At 45.1% G+C, this 23,000-nt stretch overlaps 1 protein-coding gene across 3 annotated transcripts in view; it reads left to right on the top strand.

Moving 5' to 3' along the window:
* SH3KBP1 (SH3 domain containing kinase binding protein 1) overlaps nt 1-23,000 on the top strand; it is a 388,497-nt gene that overhangs the window by 350,059 nt on the left and 15,438 nt on the right. For all 3 annotated transcript variants that reach the window (XM_056131073.1, XM_056131074.1, XM_056131075.1), the window contains 2 exons: nt 2,119-2,204; nt 22,493-22,602. In XM_056131073.1, the coding sequence (XP_055987048.1) occupies nt 2,119-2,204; nt 22,493-22,602 (196 nt within the window). The remainder of the gene's footprint in view (nt 1-2,118; nt 2,205-22,492; nt 22,603-23,000) is intronic.

Here is a 23,000-nt window from a genome sequence, read left to right on the forward strand (position 1 = left end):
TGAACCCAAAAAGGACAGGACTGTCTGGCCGCCGTCTCTCCAGAGTCCTGTTTGGCAGCTGGGAGGATGAGCGCAGCAAATCGTTCAGGCTTAGTGGATGCCAAATCCGAATATTAAGGGCCCTCGAGAACTTTCAAGAATGACAGTGCTGCTCTCGACACTGCATTTCCAGAACGTGTCATTCAGAGGGTTGCATTGAAATGAGCGGGTGCCGGGGCTCTGCCAACATGATGTTTTGAACTTAGTTGACTCAGCCTGGCCGCGCCTGCTGGCTCGGGATCTGCCCGAGAGCGTCTGCCCTGCGGGGCCTGAGCTTGTTAGAGGGCAGTGAAGGGAAGGGGCCCCCCACAACCTTAGGAAGTTGGGAAGAGGGAAGAAATAAGGCTTCAAGCCACTTGACCTTACCAGGACCTGGTCCTTCTCAGGCACTAATCCGCATTTGGGAGCCTGTCACCGAGTCTGGGTAGCCTACAGGCTGGGAGCCCCCCCCCCCATACACACACATGGACTGTTTGTTTTTCCTTTGGGGGCCACACCATGCGATTCTCAGGGACGACTCCTGGCTCTGCACTCAGAAGTCACCCGCTAGCGGTGGTGAGGGGCCCATATGGGATGCCGGGGATCGAACCTGGATCAGCGGCATATAAGGCAAATCGTCTCCCCACTGTACTATCGCTCTGGGCCCTGTTTCTTTCCTTTAGACAGAAGTCGGGCAGTGTGGCGGGGGCGCATGAGGCCCAGAGCCAGTCTTGGAGCTCAGGGGGCCCGTCTCTCAGGGAGACCCATATTGTGCTGAGGCCACCACCTCCTCCTGTCCCGGAGTGCAAACTCCCTGCCCATAGTGGACCCATCCCCCTCTTCCTGACCTCCAGGCTCCTGTGGCTCCGTCTTACCCTCTGCCCCCTCCATGGGGTTCTCAGCCCAGCACACAGGGACGACTCTTACCTACAATCCCTTACCTACAATCCTCCACTCACTGCTCGGGGGGACCTCAAGCTTTGGCTTGGAGACCCCAGGCCACATTGTGGTTTCTCCCCTCCACCAACCCCATCACATTTTCTCTCCCTTTGCCTCTGACCTGGGCCCCTGGAGCCGCCCTCAGACACGGGCACTCACCCGGCCTCCCCCTCTCTTCACACTCATCTGAGTCCATGGCTTCCCCAGCCTGGGCCGGCTGGCCCCATGGTGCTGTCTGCCCCTTTCTCCCATCCAGAACACGAGCCTCTCCTGAGTCCGCAGCTGCCTGGCTTGGCCCCCCTCAACACCCCAAAGGCTCTGTGAGGACACCCGGTCCTGCCCAGGCACTGGGCACAGCTGGGAGCTGCAAGTTCCTGATGCTTTCCTAGGAACAGCTGCTTGGCTTTTCCCTCTCTTTAGGGACGGGATCTTTTCCTAGTTCTTCGCCGTCACAGCCCTTCGAAACTCAGGGCTCGTCCCTGCCACCACCACAGAGAGTTGCTTTGAGGAGGAATTTGGAGGAACCTCTCTTTGTGGGGGAGCGGATTCTTTCTCTCATCGTCTAGGGGTCCTACCTCCCAAGGGTTCCTCTGAGCCCTGCTACACTGGGAAGTCATTTGTGTCCTGCTGGGCTTAGGGCACTCACCCAAGAGCCATCTAATTTTACAGACCCACACCTCACTGCCAGATCTCAACTCGACACCTCCTGCCTGTCAACGGCCTGGCTGATGCCTCAACCACACGCCAGCAACGCTTTTTTGTCAAGGTTAAAAGTAGCCGACCTTTGACAAGCAGTGTTGGCTAAATGACTTGTTCCTTAAAAGGGAAGCTCCCCATTCTCATTTGCTGGTGGAGCGGAGGACGGCTGGACAGCCCCCATGTCATACCTGGTGGACCAGACGGGGGGAGGGGACTGAAAGTGCCTTGCTGAGCAGTTGTTATTAAAATAGCCATCTTTTCAAATGCCTGCCGGCTAGGGGGCAGCCTGCCTGTTGGCCACTGCATCAAGGCCCATGTGGTTGGCTGGCCGGCAGGCAGCAGTGCCACCCGCCCTATGCCCAGCACACTCCTTAATGCGTGTGCAGCGGGATAGCTGACAAAATAAATGATAAGAACTACACACCCATTTTTAAATGCCTGGAATTGTGTTTTTTAACGTAGGGGTGACGGTCCAAAGATTGACTTGGTGGGCAGTTCGCTAGCCGGCATCCTGGATAAGGAGCTCTCGGACCGCAGCAATGATATCGGTGAGTAAGGACAGCGTTCTTGCTTCTCTTTGCAGAATTTTCAAAGAACCGCAGGGCTGGGCTGGTCCCTTGGAGCAGCAGCCCAACCAGAACTCACAGAACCTGCTGAATGCAAGACCAGCGGTTCTCCGTTGGTTCCCAGCATTGCCGTTTTGTAAAGAAACCATGCCATGGCCATTACCACATTAGAGTAGAGTACCTGAGCTTTTTCACTCTTCCTGCCCAAGAAGTTCCTTGCAAGGAAGAGAAATGAAAAATAAACTTTTTGTAGAAGAGAGCCTTCTCATCTAACCTCATATTTTTCAGTGAACTCTGCATTCCATGTGAAAAAGGGTGGGGGGGGGGTGCGTAGGTGAAAATGCAGAACGGCCCAGTTCCTGCTCACTGGCTTGACACTGAGTCTAAAATGAGCATTAGTGTGCTAATTGCCACTTTCAGTAGCATAAGTAAGTTTTCCCAAGGTCACGGTACCACCATACAAATATGGCAAGGATCCTAAAGGCTCCAGGGGTAAACAAGTGTGGGGACTCACTGCTTTAGGGGGAGGCAGTATAATTCTGATTGAGTCCACTGTTAATTGGTCTTGGATGACAGCCCTTTTCAGAACTCCAGATTCAGGGACTAAACTGGTTTTAAACCTTGTCTCTTGTATCTGTTCCTATCACATTCATAAGTTAGCGGTCTCTGGGAAGGCCACATTTGGGATTTTGCTTTTTGAAATCACATCTACTACCTTGAAAGAATTGTAGATTCATTTACAGTTGTGAGGAATAACGCAGGAATCCATGTACTCTACTGGGTTTCCTGTGAGCGGAGTCAATAAACCTGATCTAAGGATGCTCAGGGATTACTGAGGAAGGGACTTTGGGATAATGGTGGGTGAGTCCTGGCACGTTGGTGGTGGCATGGTATAGCATCACCACAGGTATAATGCATTATTGTCGGTACTATCATATATCTAAATGAAAATTTAAAAACAGAAAACTAGAAATATAGGGCCAGAGTGATATTACTGTTGGTAGGGTGTTGGCCTTGCACATGGCCTACCTGGATTTGATCAGGATTTGGCACCTTATATGGTCCCCCAAGCACTATCAGGAGTGCTGTCTGAGCACTGAGACAGGAATAAGCTCTGAACATCACTGAGTATAGCCCGAAAATGAAAAACAAGACAATAAAAGAAAAAGAAAACAGGGACAGTGATGGTGGAGGATCTTTGACCCTTTGGTGATAGTGAAGGTATATAACTTTTTATTTATTTTCATTTTAGATGCCTAAAATACAACTGTTTTTAATTATTAGTAGGATTTTATAATAAACTAGTCTATCACCACACCCTCCACCCAAGCATGCACTTCCTCCACCATTCTCTCAGGGTCCCTGGTATGCTTCCTACTAAAGACAGGTTCTGAGTGTCTGTTGCCTTTGAGTATTTGTTATTCCCCTATTCTATTTCTTCTTATCCCACACATAAGAGAGATCATTCTCTATCTGTCCCTTTCTAACTTCACTTAGCATGATACTCCCCAGATCTATCCGTGTGGCAGCAAATTTCATGATTTCGTTTTTTTCTTACAGCCAAGAAGTATATATAATATACATACGTATATATGTGATACATATGTGTGTACATACATATACCATGAATCACAGTTTCTTTATCCAGTTATCTGATCTTGAATCCTCAGGTCTTTTCCAGATTTGGGCTATTGTAAAGAGTATGGACACAGGCTTGCAGATATCTTATCTAAATTCAGTTTTGCATCCTCATGGTAGATGCACAGAAGTGGAATTTCTGGGTCATATGGAAGCTCCATTCCTAGTTTTTTGAGAAGTGTTCATGCTATTTTCCAAAAAGGTTAAACCATCAACCTTCCCACACCAGCAGTGAATGAGTTTCCATTTTCCTCACATCTATGCCAATATTAATTATTTTTGTTCTTTGTAATGTGTGTCAGTCTCACTGGTGTGAGGTGATAACCATTGTTGTTTTGATTTACATTCACCTGATGATAATGATTCCCAGCATTTTTTCATATGCCCTTTGGTCATCTATATATCTTCTTTGGTCATCTATATATCTTCTTTGAGCAGGTTTCTGTTCATCTCTTTCCCCCATATTTTTTGTTGCTTGGGGTACACCTGCTGGTCTTCAGAGCTTCCTACTGGCTTCTTGCTCAAGGATAACTCCTGACAGTGTTCAGTGGATTATATGGGGTGCCAGAGATCTAACCCAAGTTAGCCACTTGCAAGGCAAGCACCCTACTGTACAGTCACTCCAGACTTAATGGACTTGGGTATTTTAGTTCTATTAGTGCTTTATGTATCTTGTATATCAACCTTTTATCTAATGGGTGGTGGGCAAATATCCTCTCCTAGTCTGTGGAGTGTCTTTTTATTCTATCATTTCCTCTGTTGTACAGAAGCCTCTTAGTTTGATACAGAATTATATAATCATATCAATATATTCAGAGAAAGCATTCGACAAAATCCAACACCCATTCATTCATAATAAAAACACTCAATAAAATGGGGGTGAAATGAACTCTACTCAACATAGTCAAAGCCATTTATCATAAGCCCAAAGCAAACATTATACTCTATGGTGAAAAGCTGAACGCCTTTCCTCTATGATCAGGCATAAGAGAAGGTTTCCCACTCTCACCACTTTTTATATATGGTATTAAAAGGGTTTGCCATATTAATTAAGCAAGAAAAAGATATTAGGGGCATTCAGATTGGAAAGGAGTACATTAAACTCCCAATTTATGTAAACAAAGTGATACTAACAAAATCCCAAAGATTCCACAAGAAAATTCCCAATAACAATAGACCTACCTAGACCAAAAAAGTGACAGGTTACAAAATCAACATACAGAAAGCCATGGCTTTCCTATATACAAATACTGCAATAGAAAGAGAAATTAGGGGCTAGAGTGATAGTATAATAGGTAGGGCAATTATCTTGCATATATCTGACTCAGGTTTGATTCCTAGCACTCCATAGGGTCTCCTAAGCCTGCCAGGAGTGATCCCTGAGCACAGAGCCAAGAGTAATCCCTGAGAACTGCCAGGTGTGGCCCAAAAAGAAAAAATAGAGAAATTTAAAAATCAACACCATTCATAATTGTGCCTCAGAAAATCAAGTACCTGGGAATAAGTTTAACAAAATAGGTGAAATATTTCACGATCATGATCATCCTGTTGTTCGTCGATTGCCTCGAGCAGACCCCAGTAACGTCTATTCGTCCTAGCCCTGAGATTTTAAAAAATGCCATATTCAAGGCTCTTCCAGGATTAGAAGAATGAGACCCATCATTGTTACTGGTATTTGTCATATTGGGTACGCCACGGGGAGTTTGCCGGTTTACCATGTTGGGCAGGTAACATTTGGTAACCTGCCAGGTTATCCAAAGAAAGAATGAGATAATAAATATTTATACAAAGAAAACTATAAAACACTACTAAAATAAATAAAATAGCACACAAGGAAATGGAAATACCTCCTGTTCATGGATTGTAAGAATTGGCATTGTCAAAGTAAAAATTTTGCTAAAAGCACTATACAGATTCAATGCAACCTCTATAAAAATACCCAGATTTTTTTAAGACATTGGTCAAATACTTTTGAAATTCATATGGAATAATAAAACGCCCAGGATATCCAAAGCAATTCTAAGGAAAAAGAAAATGGAAGGCCTTCTCCAGTTTTAAATTATACTTAAGTTAAAGCAGTGTGGTACCAGAATAAGAATAGACTCTCAAACTGGTGGAATAGAATTGAAAAGTCCAAAGATAGATCCACAGATCTGTGGACAGGTAATCCTGAAAATGGAGCAAAAAATATAAAGTGGAATAAGAAAAGCCTCTTCAACAATTGATGCTGGGTAAACTGGTCAGTCCAGTGCTAAAAAATGAATACAGATCCCTAACACTGTGCACAAAAGTCAAATCAAAATGGATTTAAGACCTCAATATCAGACCTAAATCCATGAGTTACATTGAGGAAAACATGGAACACTTCATGACATTGGATCAAGTCTGATTAAATGATCCAAAACTATTGGCTAAGCAGATTGAAACAAAGCTAAAAAATGGGACTATATGAAACCAAGAAACTTCTGTACCACAACCTTTTATACCAAAATCATGAACATTGACACTACTGTGATCATGTTACTTTAACTCCAACAAAACAACTTTTTATATGTAGTACAAGATCACAACCAGCATGCTTCTAATGATACAGTCCACCAGATTGCCCAACTTACTAGAGTGTGTGTGTGTGTAATTCTATCATATATGTATTTTTGTGTATCTCCCACCAAGATACTGATTCCATCACCACTAAGATCCTTCCTGCTGCCCTTTTATAACCACACCCTACTCTCTCCAGTCCCCTCCCCTTCCCTAATCTTTGGCAACCACTGTCAGGGAGGATTTGACATGGAAGAGCTCCAGTCTCATTTGCACTGGCTGCTCAATTTAGCAACAGATGTCTGACAGTTGGCAGAGCTTATAAGAGATACCCGAGTGCCCAACATGAACATCCTCATTACCTGGGCTTACTCTTGTCTCTGAGTGCTCTTTCTTATGAATTTGTTAATAGAATTTCAGTTTGACAATTACTCTCCTGCAGTCTTTGGTCTGATCTTGTGAAGGTCTCATTGTTCTGATCGTAAATTTCAAAAGTACTTGCCCGGTTACCAGAAACTATTTTATACACCCAGTCAAACTATGGCAAGCCTAGTGAGAGAGTATAACCATGAGCCTTCAACAGTTGGGGTTGATGCAACAATAACAGAAATGCTAGCTTCCTGGAGCTTTGGAACTCATCAAAGGGCAGAGTTTACTGTGATGAGAAAGAATCATCACAGTGAGCCTCACTGGCTTCTGGTTCTACCACAGCAATTTAGTACTTGAGCCTCATTTTAATGCAATTGACCAGTCAGCAAATTCCCGTGAAGATGACATGGGATTTCCCACAGCATGGGAAATATCCTCTCATTCCCTCTCCAGAATACACAGGCGAGAACATTGGGATTTGAACTTTCTCTGGACCTGGAGATGGCAAAGGTGGCTGCCAGGAAAATCAGAATCCCAGGCTGGGTCTCACTAGCTAGTTTGGAATGTTGGGTCAATGATGAATGTGGACTCAGTCTATGCATGCTTTCACACTGTAGAAACTAAGTACCGGTTGTGTGTCTATATAGGCCTAGAAAGAGATTACGACACTGTAATTTCACAGCTAATAATTTCATGTGCATATTCTGTGTGTTGCAAGACACACTGACTGGCAGCAATGTCACCAACCACTAATTACCAGAGAACCCACTGCTCAAGTGCAAGGCTGAATGACTTTGTAGGGCTTCACACAGGCCCTGCCTTCCTGGGACTTTGGGTGCTTTGAAAGTAAAAGAACACTGACTATCTGAATGACAGCAGAAAGGTAAAAAGTAACTCTGGTCACAGTTAGGGTGCTCCTTGGTGCCCAGGGCAGACTTGGTGCCCAATAGATAGGGGGATCTACTTTTCTGCTTCTTAAAGTTAGGTTTGCTTAGGTCAAGGGACCATAGGTAAGACCATCGCGTATTGGATGAGCCCAGATTAGCCAGGCTGCAGAAGAAGGTTTGTGCTGAAACAGGGCAATCTGTCCTGGAAATGGACGTCAGACCTCTATTAAGTTTCAGAGGAGTGGATGTGTCATTCATTTATTAGGTACTGGGAACTATTGAAGGTTGACACTAACATGGCATGATCAAGTCTATAAATTCAAGTAATAGGCCTAGGAGGTGTCTCAACAGTAGAGCACGTGCCTCACATGTATGATACCCTGTGTTCCATTGCCAACATCACAATAAAAAAATAAACATTTGAAAACTTGAAGTAGGGAGTGGGAAAGAAAAGTTCAGATATAGGACTGGAGCAACAGGATAGCAGAATGAGGTACTTACCTTGCACTTGACCTAATCCATGTTCAATCCCTGGCACCCCATATTGACCTAGAAGTCCCACCAGGAGTGATCCCTGAGCACCACCAGTTGTGACCCAAAAACAAACAACAGTTTCAGATAACAGCTGATGCAGCTTTGTGGGACCAATGAGTTAAAAGAGAGATGGGAGTTGGGGAGTCGGGGAAGTTTCACAGTTCAAGTGCAAGGCTGGGAAAAAGAGCCACAAGTGAGGTGCTCAGAAAAGGCTCATTAAAGAAGGGATAGATGTGGAAGCAACACTGAAGGAAAATCAATGCTAGGTCTCAGCGACAGATCAGCCAGGGATAGTGAGGAACACAGAATGTTAGTTAGCTATGAAGTTTTGGGCTTGGGTGGTAGGGGGAAACATGACTTGTAGAGAAACAGTGTGTCTGGATGACTTAGAGGAGTAAGTGGTTTGGCAGAAACATGCTGACTGAGATTTGCTTGGCTATCCCCATGGCGGCACTGGATGAGGCAGGCAGGGGTTGCAGAGAGGACTTAGGCACAGGAGTACACAGGGCTAGTGTCAGCAGCTTGAGGATCTGAGTGGTAGTTCTGCTACTTCCTGGCTAGGTAATCTTCTATAATTTACACAGACTCCGAGCTTCAGTGTCTAGATCTGGAAAGAATACTAGCATCTCTACCAACTCTTTGAGAATCATATAGGTCTCTTGATGGGCTGCAGAACGATAGAGGTGCCTATTAATATTGTTGTTTACTTAGAAGTGATAGTCATGGCAGGATTAGTCAGTTCCTCACCATGAGAAGAGAGAGGAGAAGCTAGAGCTGAAGGGCAAATCCTGTTCAAAGTTCATGTCTCAGGGCTGGAGTGATAGCCCAGTGGGTAGGGCATTTGCCTTGCATGCGGCTAACCTGGGTTCGATTCTCAGGATCCCATATGGTCCCCCGAGCACCGCCAGGAGTAATTCCTGAGTGCATGAGCCAGGAGTAACCCCTGTGCATTGTCGGGTGTGACCAAAAAGCAAAAAAATAAATAAATAAAAGTTTATGTCTCAGGGAAAATGCGGAATCTGCTCACCATGGGGGCCAAGAGAGGAGAAGATTTTAAGCAAAGTATCTTTAGTCCCAAATTCAAGAAAGATAGGCCATTGTTGATGTCCCGGCTCTCTTGCGCCTGCTTCTGTAACTCTGCTTTTTGTAGTGTCTGTCCATTGCTTTGAATTCAAAAGGAAATAATTTGTACCAGAATGTTTTGTTAGTGATTCAGACAATTGAAGCCATCCAAACGTGGACTGCAGTGAATAGCAGAATGTATCCCTGAAAGCCATTCGAAATCATCAGTGTTAGCTATAAATAAATCTGTGTTTTCTCTTAATAAAGCTATCATTTAAAATTATTATAATGTTAAATTAGAGAACACAGCTTTTTCCGATATCATGTTGGCAGCTACCCGCATCTGTCAAGACTCCTATAATTTAGAATGAAATCAGTTGGTCCAAAACTAAGTTGTTGATGTCAGTTTGAGATATTGTTTGTATCAGACTATACAACCATATTTCAAGTGACATAATAGAAAACATGGATGAGCTCCAATGCAGGCTTGCGCATGAATAGAAATGAAAATCGAATTGTCCAGTTTCTTCTCGCTGACGGAAGAATCTCTGTGCTGATTGAATGGGAGATTATGGGTCGCGAAGTCAAGTACCATAACATTTACTTTTATGATGCCATATATTGTAGCTCCCACTGCATAGTGGGGTTTTATTGTCACAATTCAATAGTAGGGAGATTTTTTCCATTCCTTTCCACTAAAGCACATAGCAGTGAGCCGCCAGGTAGAAAGTAGCCTGGAAACAAAGCCATCTAGTTTTAACTAATTGACTTCAGAGGAGAAAAGTCTTCTTACTTCTTCTCTGTGGCTTACTTTCTTTGTTAGAACTGTTTTTGTGTTATTCCTTTTCATTTTGAATGTCTCCCACTTTCATTCCTTTCTATGGGCATCACCCCTCTTAAGAAAATCAAGGATTTCTCCTCCCATCTTTGCAGCCTTATCCACAGACCCATACTTCATACTGTAATCAGTTGAGGGGGCTAAGTATTGTGAGTTTAAACACCCCCAAACCTGTGGTTCATTTGTACCATGAACTGAAAAACACTTCCCTGTGCTCTCATGCTATTAAGAGCTTATCAATTTGAGGTGCTGGAAAGGTTCAAAAACTAGATTGTGATCATGGTTGCATAACTGTAAATTTACCGAAAATTGCACTGTGCCCTTCAAATGGATGAACTTAAAAGTATCTAAACTATACCTTGATGAAATTTTTTGAAACCAAAAAGCTAATCAAAATTTCTCTAACACTCACTTTGAGGCCTTGATGTAAATGAAGATCTTCACAGCACTGATTTACAAGTAAGGGCTTCAAAGTGCTTTGATGCCTGACTTGTATTATAAAATAGTTGTATTTACTTAGACTAAAAGCCACTATATTGGTGTTTCTGAGTTGTCTGCACATCAGTCTTTATAAATAAGATTAGGTTTAGGTGTGCTTTCTTAAAAGCTCTAGAAACGCTTGAAGAGAGCCTGGGAGATAGCGCAAGGGGCTGAACACATGCTTTGCTTGTTGGAAGTCTGTGTTCCGTTTCCTGTAGTATATGGTCCCCCAAGCATCTTCAGAAGCAACACCCAGGCACAGAGATGAGAGTATTTCCTCCAGCAATTCTGGGTATGGCCCCAAAACAATTTAAAAAATTTTAATAGGGCTGGAGAGAGAGTGCAGCAGGTAAGGCACTTGCCTTCCATGCAGCTCACCTGGGTGTAATCCCTGCACAATATATAGTCCTCCAAGTCCCACCAGAAGCAATCCCTAAGCACATATTTTTTATTATGGCCCCCCAAATCATTGGGATTTCCTGCATAGATTTTGCAGGAAATTTAGATAGATAAGTGGCTTCCGGCTGTTGGTTTTTCTGTTGTGTGTGTATGTGTGCATACATTTGCATGCTTGTGTGTGTGCTTGTGTGTATGCATGCATGCATGCTGTACCCTGCAGTGCACCCCCAGCAGTGCTCCAGACCCTATGTATGTGTTTTACATTTCTCCCTTTGGAACTAGAAAATTGTTGGTCTTTGCAGCATTTCAGGTGGTTTGAGTGATTTCCTGGGTTTAATAGGACAACAGAACCAGGTATATAACTCAGTAGCAGAGTGTGTACTTCACCTGTGTGAGACCCTGGATTTGGTCCCTGACATCATAAAGAATTAATAATTAAAAATATGAGAGTAGCATATACTGGCTGCATGTGTATGCCTGCCATGTAGATGGCAGCGTTTAGAATGTTCCAGCTAGACTGTTGGCTGAGCTGTGTGTGACTGAGCTCCCGGGGTTAGTGGCGTTGACATGAGTTTAAGCGCATTGACTCAATCCTACAGTCAGCATCTCTTTACTGGTGACCTTCAGACAGGCCAATGGGATCAACGTGGGTGACATTACACATGCAGAGGAGAGGGAGGTGGGGTCCATGCTATGTCTTAATTGGATCTGGGCAAAAGGCTTTGGCATCTGCACACACAGCTCTGTTTTCTATGCAGAGACATAAGTCCTAATTGAACTTCAATTTAGATAAGGGCCATTTGATTGATAACACGCATTTCCCAAGTGTGAAAAGTTACAAAGAGCGGGGGGGGGGGGGGCGGTGAAGAATGTTATTAGTGTCAAACCTGTGATACCAAGGACCTGAATCAGGTAGAACTTTTGATTAATGAGCCTTTTATCTATTTTAATTTTTTTCTTTTCCCCCATCCCTTCCCTTATTTATTGTTGATGATGTTGTTTTGATGACTGGAGGGATAACTGATGCCTGGCTCTAGTGCTCACACATCTTTTTTAGGTGTGTTCACCAGTGGTTACATCCCTCGACTGTGGTGTTTACACATACCTGACTGTGACTGGAAGTTACTTTTGGTGCTGGGGATTACAGACAATGGAGCTTCCAGGAACATGCTCAGCACACGTGGCAGCATCAGGGATTGAACTTGTGACCTTACGCTTACAGTGTTGTAAGCCACGGAGGTATTCTTCCAAGGCCCTGATTGACAGGTCTTGAACTAAGTCAGCCCTTGAGTATTTTAGGTTCCTCCGTGCATGCAGGGAGATGCACATTGGTTCCAGTTCTTGCAGAGAAGGTACTTGTCCGCTCCCTGCAGAGCACCCTCCTCTCCCTGACTCTTAGGGCTCATGGCCTCGGTCTGTGCCAAGTAAATGCCAGCAGGGTGACCACTGGCACCAGTTTCAAAAGTATCTCACAGTTCCAAAAGCTATGAGGTCATGGCAAAGTCTTGTCCTGCTCAGTATTTCCAAGAATCCATTCCCAGATGTAAACTGAGGGTGTTCACACAGAAACATCAGTCCACCCCCAACCTGAGGTTCATCCTTCTGCCTGCTTGGGCCCCTTAAAGACAGTGTTGATCTTTGGCACTCCCTCAAGTTGGCTACTGGGCATGTGAGGCATGTACCTCACCACGGACCTCTAACCCGGCCCCTGTGCTTGGGCTGTAGCCTTCCCTTACATTTGTCACCTTGGCTCCCATCTCATTCATAGGCACCAAAGCAGCGAACCTTCAACACTCACAGGAAGAGCCTCTCAGTATGCTAAAAACACAGGTGGAGGCAAGACAAACCCAAATGTCCAGTCTCAGGGGATTTTTCTAAGGCACATCCTGCCTGTGCCCCCTCCAGAATCAGGCTGCAGCAGGGAAAAGTGATCAGTGAGATGCGCAGAGGCCTGGTGAGTGTGCAGGCAGCACAGGGGCAGTCCTGTCGCTCATGCTGTGGCGAGGATGACAGTGCCTACTAGGCATGTGCCCTCTTGCCCAGCCCCAGGGGGCTCAAAGCATGCGAAGGTGCTGGCATGTTGGTACCTGCCTTGTTGTGTCAAAGCCCTCCCTTTTGCCATTCAGCCCATAGCTTGAGTGCTTCTGCTGTGTCTACCTGCTGAGACCATTTCAGCTCTAAGAATACCAATGTGGAAGGATGCCCAGTTGGTTGAAGAGAGTCTAATGCAGCAAAGGAACAAGATGTGTGACCACCTTTGGAACGCCCTGGTGCATTCTGCTGAGGCCTCTGAGCTGCAGATGAATGTGGATGCAAGAAAGGAACGGGGTGGTGGGGGGAGAGGAAGTAGCGTCAGATTGTGTGTACATTGCCCTGACTGCAGGGCTCACAGGTTGGCAGAACCCCATGGTGGCTCTCATTTAACTTGTAAATATCCAGAAGGATAGATATAGTCTGCCAGGACACTGTGTTCAAGTACCCGGTATCATGCTGCAAGTATCACAGACAAACTCACTTGGTCAAAAAGGACAGTTCAGTTGGCCAACTCTCCTCTAGCCCTGGACTCTTGTTAAGGTGTGGTCTGGAAACTTCAGCCCACTCAGCCTCCCGCTGCCTTCGATTCATTAAGTGAGAAAAGTGATGATCCCTTGCACAGTGAGATTGGTCACCCCTTCGCAAGGTCATTGGATCTAGTGCTGACAAGCTGAGGATGAGGTACAGGGAGGCCTGATTTCAAGCCAGGGGAAGTCTCTTTATTTAGCTTCGAGGTGACCTATGGTGGTGCTCTCCACCTCCTCAGGCCTGACTCATCTCTTCTGAGCTGTTTCAAACTTTGGAACTAGACAGGATCATAGACAAGAGAAAACAAACTTTTAACCTGGGGTACTGCTGATTTGGATTTCCTGTTCTCTCGGAGACAGCTATTAATGCCATCCACTTGAGAGGGTGCTTGTAAACTTAGAGATAATGAATGACGTGAAGTAGTTGGCGCCAAATAGACACTTTTCTTTTATATTAAGTAATTTTTAATTGAGATTCTGTGATTTACAATACTCTTAATGATGCCGATGGTTTCCCATGCACGCAATTCCAGTACCACACCCATCACCAGTGTACCCACTTCCCTTCCCCCAGGATCCCAATGCCCCTCCCTTTCAACTGCCCCCACAACTCAATTGTGTGGATCAGTACACCCATTGTGTTGCCTTTGGCCCTTGTTGCTTATATAAGTCCCATATATAAGAATCATTTGGTTTCTGTCCCTTTCCTTCTGATTTTGCATGATATCCTTTAGTTCTATTCATGTTGCCACAAATTGCATGATTTCATTCTTTCTTAGAGCTGTGTAGTATCTATATATATATAGCATATATTTAAGTAATTTTATTACTTAATAAATATACTTTTTACTTTATACTTTGGGCTGGAGCAATAGCATAGCAGGTAGGGCATTTGCCTTGCACACAGCCGACCTGGGTTTGATTCCTCTGCCCCTCTCAGAAAGCCTGGCAAGCTACCGAGAGTATTCTGCCCACACGGCAAAGCCTGGTAAGCTCCCTGTGACGTATTCAATATTCCAAAAACAGTAACAACAGGTCTCACAATGAAGACATTACTGGTGCCCACTCGAGAATATCAATGAACAATGGGAGAACAGTGCTACAGTGCTACTTTATACTTTATGCATGTATATATAGTATATATATACATATACTATATATACATATATATGCTATGTAGTATATATATATATATATATATTACACAGCTCTAGGAAAGAATAAAATCATGCAATCATGCATATATACACCACAAATTCTGATCCATTCATTTGGGTTATTTCCATATCCTGACTGTTTGTTCTGTGTACAGCAATGAACAAAGGTGTGCATCATATCCTTTCAAAACAGACCATTTTTGAGGGTAGTTGGTATAGCTTTTCAGATAAGAGAAGTACCGTTGGGCTTATACCTAATCGTATAATCCCTAAATGCTTCATGAGAGGGACATATTCTAAGAAATTATGCCCTCAGGTGATTTTGTTCTTTTAAGAATGTCATAGAGTATGATTGCACACATCTGGTATTGCCTGACCCATTCCTTGGTGTGTGGTAGAACCCATCAGGACTATATGTTACTAGCCAAAGCATCACTAAGTGACATAGGACTGCATTCATTTTTATTTTCACAGTATCAGGATCAAATCCAGGGTCTCTCACATGTGGGGCCTGAGCTCTGCTGCTGAGCCCCATCCCTACTGGTTTGTATTCTTTCCCTAACTGCTGTTACTAGAAATTAGGAAAGTTCTGGAACATATTTTAGGCATCAGCTGACTGATATTTCAGTAGTTACATCCAAAATGATTTCGTACAAGATCAACTCGGTTGTCTTTTAAAAGAACTTCTCTCTAGGGGCTGGAGCGATAGTACAGTTGGTAGGGTGTTTGCCTTGCACACAGCCAACATGGCCGACACAGGTTCGATTCCCAGCATCCCATATGGTCCCCTGAGCACTGCCAGGAGCAATTCCTGAGTGCATGAGCCAGGAGTAACCCCTGAGTATCGCCGGGTGTGACCCAAAAAGCAAAAAAAAAAAAAAAACTTCTCTCTAACCCCTCCCACCCAGCTCAGTTATAAAGGGAATAGGGGCTCACTTAAGTAAAAAATAACATGAAAGGGAACAACCCAGGAAGCTAGAAAGTGAAAGTTCCCTGGTATCTCAGCCCTCCTCCCTGAGATAGTCACTGTTCATTGTTGTATATACACTTTTAGAAGTCTGGGTGGATTGTGTGTGTGATCGTGTTATCTATTCAGTTCTGGAAAACAACTACTTCTGTATTAAATGTATGTTGGACATGTTTTCAAAGTCACTTAGACCCATCTTATAATCTTAAAGGACATGTAATACCCATGGTGTGTTTTTACCCAAACTCACACTAGGAGCAGCACTGCAAAGAGCACCCTAGAACAGTTGTCTACAAACAGGGCGCCCTGTGCTGACTGTCCAGGAAGATATCCCAGGCCACAGACAGAACCTCATCTTCCTACACGCTGTTTTTTAACCCATCTCCTGAGAGCTTCCTGTTCCTTTCCCACTTCCAGTGAGGCCAGGCTCTTGGCCATTCCCAGGTGCAAACTAAGAGAAAATCCTAAGATCAGTCTTGAAGTTGAAAAATTGAGTGATTCTATCATCACCTGAACAAAAACCCATTTACAAGTCAGTTGGTTTCTAATTCTTTGCTGCCAACAGAATTGAAGGAGGCACCTCCTGAGTTGTTTGTTGATTGATTGTTAAAAATAGTTCTGAACACTGCTGGACCACTGTCTGGGTTTTGGTATATAACTCAAAAGGAGTTCAAAGAATTGAGTGGCATTGTAATAACAAAATTCTTTTCAATCCCAGATACTTCTATTTATGTGAACAAAGTTTCTTAGCATTTAAATCAATAAAATGAAAAATGGATTTAGAACTGTTGGTACGTTTCCTTCTGATGTGACTATTCATCTGCACATACATGAATAGTTTGGGGAGAAAATTTGATAAAATTCTACTTTGTGCTTAAAGATTTGTCCAACTATGTAGTACATCTGTTTATGTTTTGATCATTTAGATACTAATAATTGTAATGGTAGCTTAGTGCAAGAAAGATTTATATTTAGTACCTTATTATTTCAGGAATTTTTAAAGTCCTAAATTTTAATTTTTAGCAGAGATGGCAAATAACAAAAAATAAAATATATTAATAAAATTCAGTGAAATATGATGAAAATATGAATTTAAGGGCACTGGAGATTATATGCTTGGATGTGGCACTAGGAATCACATGAGGCAGTACTGGGAATCTAACTCAAGGCCTTAGTGCCTATTAAACATCAAGATATCCAGACTAGGGGCTGGAGCAATAGCACAGCAGGTAGGGCGTTTGCCTTGCATGTGGCCAATCCAGGTTTGAATCCCAGCATCCCATATGGTTCCCTGAGCACCACCAGGAGTAATTCCTGAATACAGAGCTGGGAGTAACCCCTGTGCATCTCTGGGTATGACCCAAAAAAGCAGGAAAAAAAACAAACAAAAAACAAGATATCCGGGCTAGCACCAAGCTATTCCAAGGCCTTTTGAAATGCTGCTTCCATGCAGAAAAGTTACCGGCAGCCCTATTTAGGGTTTTCTTATCTTAAAAATAAGTAGAGTTGGGGCCACATTTGGCAGTGATAGGGAGCTACTGTCTGCTTGGAGGTTGGAGATAATGTGATGCCAGGGATTGAACCCAGGGCTCCAACATGCAAAGCAAATACTCCAACCTTTGAGTTATGCCCCAGCCCCCAAACACATATTAAACATATATTATCCTTTCCCCTAAATCTTCATCAGTAGGGGCTAGGGAGCTAGATCAAAGGGCAAAAGGGCATCTTGGAGTTCAGGTTGAAGTCCTAGGTTTGATGCCCAGTACCTCATGGTCCCCTGTCCCCTGAGCCAGAAATAGCCACTGGACAATACCAGGTATGACACCCCCAAATCAAATAGTATATGAAAATTAAACCCTATGTTGTTTGAAAAGGTTTGAGAAAATGTCTTGCTTCCAATATAATAATCCCAGGCAGTTGATAGCTCAGATACTTCTCTTTTTTTTGTTCTGGGAGAAAGACCAAATCCTGGAGACATTGTTGAGTTATTCAAGCCAGGCCTAGTGTTCAGCCTGGAAATAACAAATATAAACCACAGCTTTTCCCTGGATCTAGGGGGAGATGGTTGAATCTGCAAGGAAGGTCAGTTCCAGGTGCTAAATGCTAATATTGGGGTAATCAGTGACTAACGGATCCTTGAATGCAGATTCAGGGTGCAGGGAAGCAAAGGAGCGAGAAGGAAGGAAGGGCATTTTGGGCTACGGGCAGAGAGAAAAGCCAGCACAGGACAACCCATGATGGCCTTGGCCATGCAAAGGTTCTGGGACTTTATGGGCAAGCTGTGAAAAGACTTGTGCAGAGCTGGCGCATGGTGCATCTCTCTGGCGGGGGGAGTGGGGGGGGGGGGGCATGGAGAGAATGATCAAGGAGAGCATTTCTGAGCAAGGAGAGTGATCAAGGAGAACAAGGAGTCCTGGCAGCTTTCATGCTCCTTGACAGGGCCACGGAGGAGAGGGGACGCTTCCAGAGATACAGGTCCAAAGTGACATGCAGACTCAGCTGCAGGAAACTCAGTCCACTGAACTCTAGAGCAGTTTAAGGCTACACCAAACAGATTTGAGTCCTTGCCAACAGCTCCATTGGGGACAGCCAACCTTGTCTCCGATTTGTCACCATTTCTCCTCCATGTTTGTAGTGGGTGTGTGCTAGGTCACTTGTGGTTACCAGTGCCATCCCTCCCAGCCCTGGAAAAAGAGACTCCATTTTCTTTTTGAACTAAATGGGCTGTGAGTGAAATTGGGGTTGGATGGGCAGCGACTTATGCCAAGCCCACTCTATGGCCAAAGTGAGCCATCTATCAGCAGAGGACTCACCTGTCCCCAAAGCCAAAGAACTTCTCAACCTGAGGAAACAAACTTAGAGAAAATGCTTCCCCACTCCTTTTTGGGGATTTTGGCTCCTGGACATTGAAACGCCTTTTTTATATTGAGAGGAAACATTCCCCAGTCAGGCTAAGAAAGGTTGTATCCGGTTTCAGCCTGATTCATTTCAAAACCACCATGAAAATGGGGACATTTTCTTTGCCCCACAGTGGGTTAGTCATGGAAACTCTGCCTTAATCTCAGTCATGAGAACTTGCTCTTTGTCCCTAAAATGGGGTACAGTCCTCACTAAGGATCCTTCCCCCGCCCCTTGCAGAAAGCCTTCTACTTCAACCCCTCCCCCATCCCCAGGCTCCCTTTTCAGCTTATGACCTCATACTTGCTGAGTCTTTTTCTCTCTGGCAATGGGCTTCAAAAGTTTTGCAGAATTGCTTTTTCCGTGAGCACAAACTGTAAGTTCAGTGCAGCTACAGATGCTGAAGGGTTAGCATGGCTCCCCCTCCCTCCACCCCCCTCTTGAGTGACAGAAACATGATACTAGTCTCAGCCATCTGTCCTGAAGATGATGGCTAAGAGTGCCTGGGCTCAGCCCAAAAGTGGAGTTGAGGGGAGTGGGGCCAAGCTCCCACTGTGCCCTGATTCATGATGCCCGCCCCCCTGTAATTCATCTCCTGGAATCAGGGCACTGCTGTGCAATTGAGCATTTGTTCATTCTTCGCTTGTTCCTTCATTCGGAGTGTGGCACGCCTCTCTCCCAAGGACTGACTAGGCTTGGAGAGCTCCAAGATGAGATCCTGGACCCAGTTCCCTCCACCCCTCTCACTCCATCCTGCAGATGTTCACCTCCTCGGTGGTGACCAGAACATCAACTGGGCTCTGCAGGGTGACCGCCCCCCCCTGGAGTCTGGTCTGAAGTTAGAGGGATGTGCACTGGTCTGCCTGCATAGTGCTGATGTGCTGAGTCATTTCTGAATCAGAAATGAAGCCGAGTCCCTCATCATCCCTCAGTGCTCCCACCCCCTCTGCATGCTGGGTCACCTCAAGGAGCCCCTCCTCTCCCACTGTGGTGTCCCGCCACCCCACCAGGTGCCCATGTCTGCAGCATAGGCTGCACCAGCACCTCTGTCATCCGCTGCTTCGCCTAGCCCGGGGTTGAAGACTCACTGCCTGAGCGCCCTGTTCCTCACCAGGGGTCCTGCGCTCCATGCTTGCTCCATTCCCTCCACCCTTCTCCATGGAGCAGTGTTGCTAGTTTCCCCCGAGCCAGGGCAGACCTGCTGCACCCCAGACACATCTGTCACTCCCCTCATGGGACCCAAAGCCCAAGTCTCTAGTTCCCCAAGTGTCGCCAGGGGGGAGCGTCTGAGTCAGTTCAACTTGGCGTTGTTCTCTAATTGCTCTGCCATGCTCAGCTTCAGCCTCCACTGCTTGTTCCTGTTGTCTGGACCTTACCTAGGCCGAGGTGATCCCTCTCAGCCCCTGGCAGCACTCAGCCAAGGCCCTTAGCAGTGGCTGGTAGCACTGCACTGTAGCACTGTCCTCCCGTTGTCCATGGATTTGCTCGAGCGGGCCCAGTAACATCTCCATTGTGAGACTTGTTGTTACTGTGTTTGGCATATTGAATACGTCACAGGTAGCTTGCCAGGCTTTGCTGTGCGGGCAAGATACTCTCAGTAGCTTGCTGGGCTCTCCGAGAGGGGCGGAGGAATCAAACCTGGCTTGGCCAGGCTGGCCGCGTACAAGGCAAACACCCTACCACTGTACTATCGCTCCAGCAGCGGCTGGTGGGAACCTCTAATAGCCTTCAGCTTTACCTCCTACCCAGCTTCCTCCTCACCATCTGTCCTTCTCTTCTCTGTCTTCTCTCCTCTCCTCCAGGCTTCCCCTGCCTGTCCCTGCTTGTGCCTTCATCCTTTACCACCCCCTCCACCACCACAGCCACAAGCATCTCTGCCCTGGGCTTATTCCCTCCTTCCAGGGCCTATGGGGCAGCCACATGAAGAATCTGCTAAATTCATAGTGTGTCAAGTATACAAGGGCATTTGTGCACCCTTTGTCTGCAGTAGCAAAGAGTTCAAGGAAGAATGTTTGGGAAACTATCCAACAGTAAGAGTGCCCATAAATCCTGGTTGCAGTGCAGCTGAAGACTATACACAAAATGTTTGTGAATAATTTTTAGATTTATGATAGATAATAGGCTGGAGCAATAGCACAGTGAGTAGGGTGTTTGCTTTGGACGCGTACGACCCAGGTTCGATTCCTCCATCCCTCTCGGAGAGCCTGGCATTACTGGTGCCCGCTTGACCAAATCAATGAACAACGGGAATACAGTGCTGTACTGTTATGATATATAATATTAATTGAAATCAGCAGAATGTCATACTCATATGAACTAGATTTCATTTTTAGGGGTTGAAGGTTGTGCCTCACCTGACAGTGCTCAGGGATCACTCGTGGTAGTCTCAGGGAATCCTGTGTGATGCCAGGAATTAAACTGAGATCAGCCATGTGAAAGCACAGTATCTGCTGGACTGTTACCCTGGCCCTAAACTAGACTTCTTATAGAAAAAATAAAGCTGAGGAGTGGAATAAACCCAAACACTAATAGTGAGTATCTCCATGTGGTAGGGTGGTAGTTGAATTTTTTTTTGATGCAGTTGTAGTTTTAAGAATTATGCATTGAAATCACAGTGCTTAAAAGGAAAAATGAAAAGAGAGCCAGAAAGAGACAGAGAAGAAGAAGAGTGTCTGTAGTGAAAGAAAAGGCAGGCTGAGTATGGTACAGGGATTGGTGGGAGGGGGTAACTGGAGACATTGGTGGCAGGAAATTCTGCATGTCAGATGATGGCTTTGTGGCACTGATCCAAGTGTATAAGGATAACTTCAATTTCAGAAAACATGGAGTTGGTAGAGAGGCAAATCCTTGGGTGGAGTCAAGAGGGAACCCTCTTCAGAAAATAAGAAGCTCTTAAAGGGAAGCTCCCAAGAGTGTCCTTGCAGTGAGTTGTCATCTAACAATGGAGATCCCAGTCCATCCCCTACCCGAGACCTTTCCTGTCCCTGTGCAGCTGCTTTTAGTGCAGAGAGCTGATTGTCTCCCCTAGGCCTCATAGCACCTCTGATATTTTTGTGCTGTTTCTGCAGAGTTGGCTCATGACATAGTCTGCTTGAAGAAAAGAGTTGGCGTTGCCCTAGTCACAAACAATAATGACCCTCAATCCTGGCCACTTTGAGCCATGCATTTCTTTGCATATTGCATAGACACCTATAATGGATTCATAACCCCTTCCACATAAACTCTAAAAATAAGGAATTCCTCAATCTGACCACTTGTCAGAGAAAGGGGCCTTGAGGTTCCTGGGCATCCAGCTCAGAGTCTGCCAAAGAATCGCAGTAGCAACTCACGAGAATGGCGAGAGTGATTATGTGAAGGAGATGGTCTCATTGAGTGATGTTGCTGACAATAGAAGGGTGCTGGGCTCCATTAGTTCTCTGGAGAGCCAGGAGCTTGGTTTCCCTCTCTTAGAGGCTTCTATTCTATTGTGGGTGAAACACGATGGTCAAAACATTGTGGGACAGCCAGAGGAGGAGCCTACCCTCTAGCCTTCTGGAATCAGCCATCAGCGTTCAGATTTGGTAACTGCTGTTTCCTGTGTTGAATCTGCAGGAATGTTTTATCAGCCAAACTGGGTTTGGATCTGGGGACGAAAGGATTCCTCCTTTGCTCCTCTTTATTTTTTTCTTCTATCATGTTCAAAGAGTTATGAATGCCACTATGGAAAAGGGAAAGAAATAAAACCTGTTTCTTCTCTGTGTAGGAAGGATTATTTCATTCAGTTTGAATCACATTTGTTGGCTAACCAAAGGATGTAAACATTTGCCTTCGCAAATGATGTAGTGCCATCCAGATATCAAAAGATTATCAAATTTTAAAAAATTCTGTTTGTGGCCTATTACAAGAGCTTCTGCTTGCTTCTATTTTTGCTTTTAAAATTGTCTTTTACTTTTGTTTTAGACCTAGAAGGTTTTGACTCCGTAGTATCGTCTACTGAGAAACTCAGTCACCCCACCACAAGCAGACCAAAAGCCACAGGAAGGCGGCCTCCGTCCCAGTCCCTCACATCTGTAAGTGTGTCCTCACTTTGCGACAGCTGGAGGGAGGTGGAGAGGGCCTTTCTTCTTAGCAGGAAAGAATCCCAAGTTGATGTTGATTTTCAGGGCAAGGAGAGTAGAGATTTAGGCTAGAGCCAAGTTCTGGTAGGAGCTTGCTGTGCCAGCACATAGGGCTACGCCTCAAGGCTATGGGAACTTTGGTTACCTGACCACAGGCTTGGTGACCCCTTGTCCTAGGAGAGTTTCCTCTTGGGTCCTTTTTGGCCCTTCAATGTGCAGCAGGTTTCATAGTCCTGGAAAAGAAGCAGGAGGAGTTGAAAGAGAGAGGCAGGTAGAGGCAGCCTCCTCTCAGTCAGTGCCCCCTTCTATTCCGGACTGTCAGCCCAGTGACTGCTGGTGAACTCAGAAAC

This window comes from Sorex fumeus, unplaced genomic scaffold (assembly GCF_029834395.1).
Source record: "Sorex fumeus unplaced genomic scaffold, SorFum_2.1 ptg000086l, whole genome shotgun sequence".
NCBI lineage: Eukaryota > Metazoa > Chordata > Mammalia > Eulipotyphla > Soricidae > Sorex > Sorex fumeus.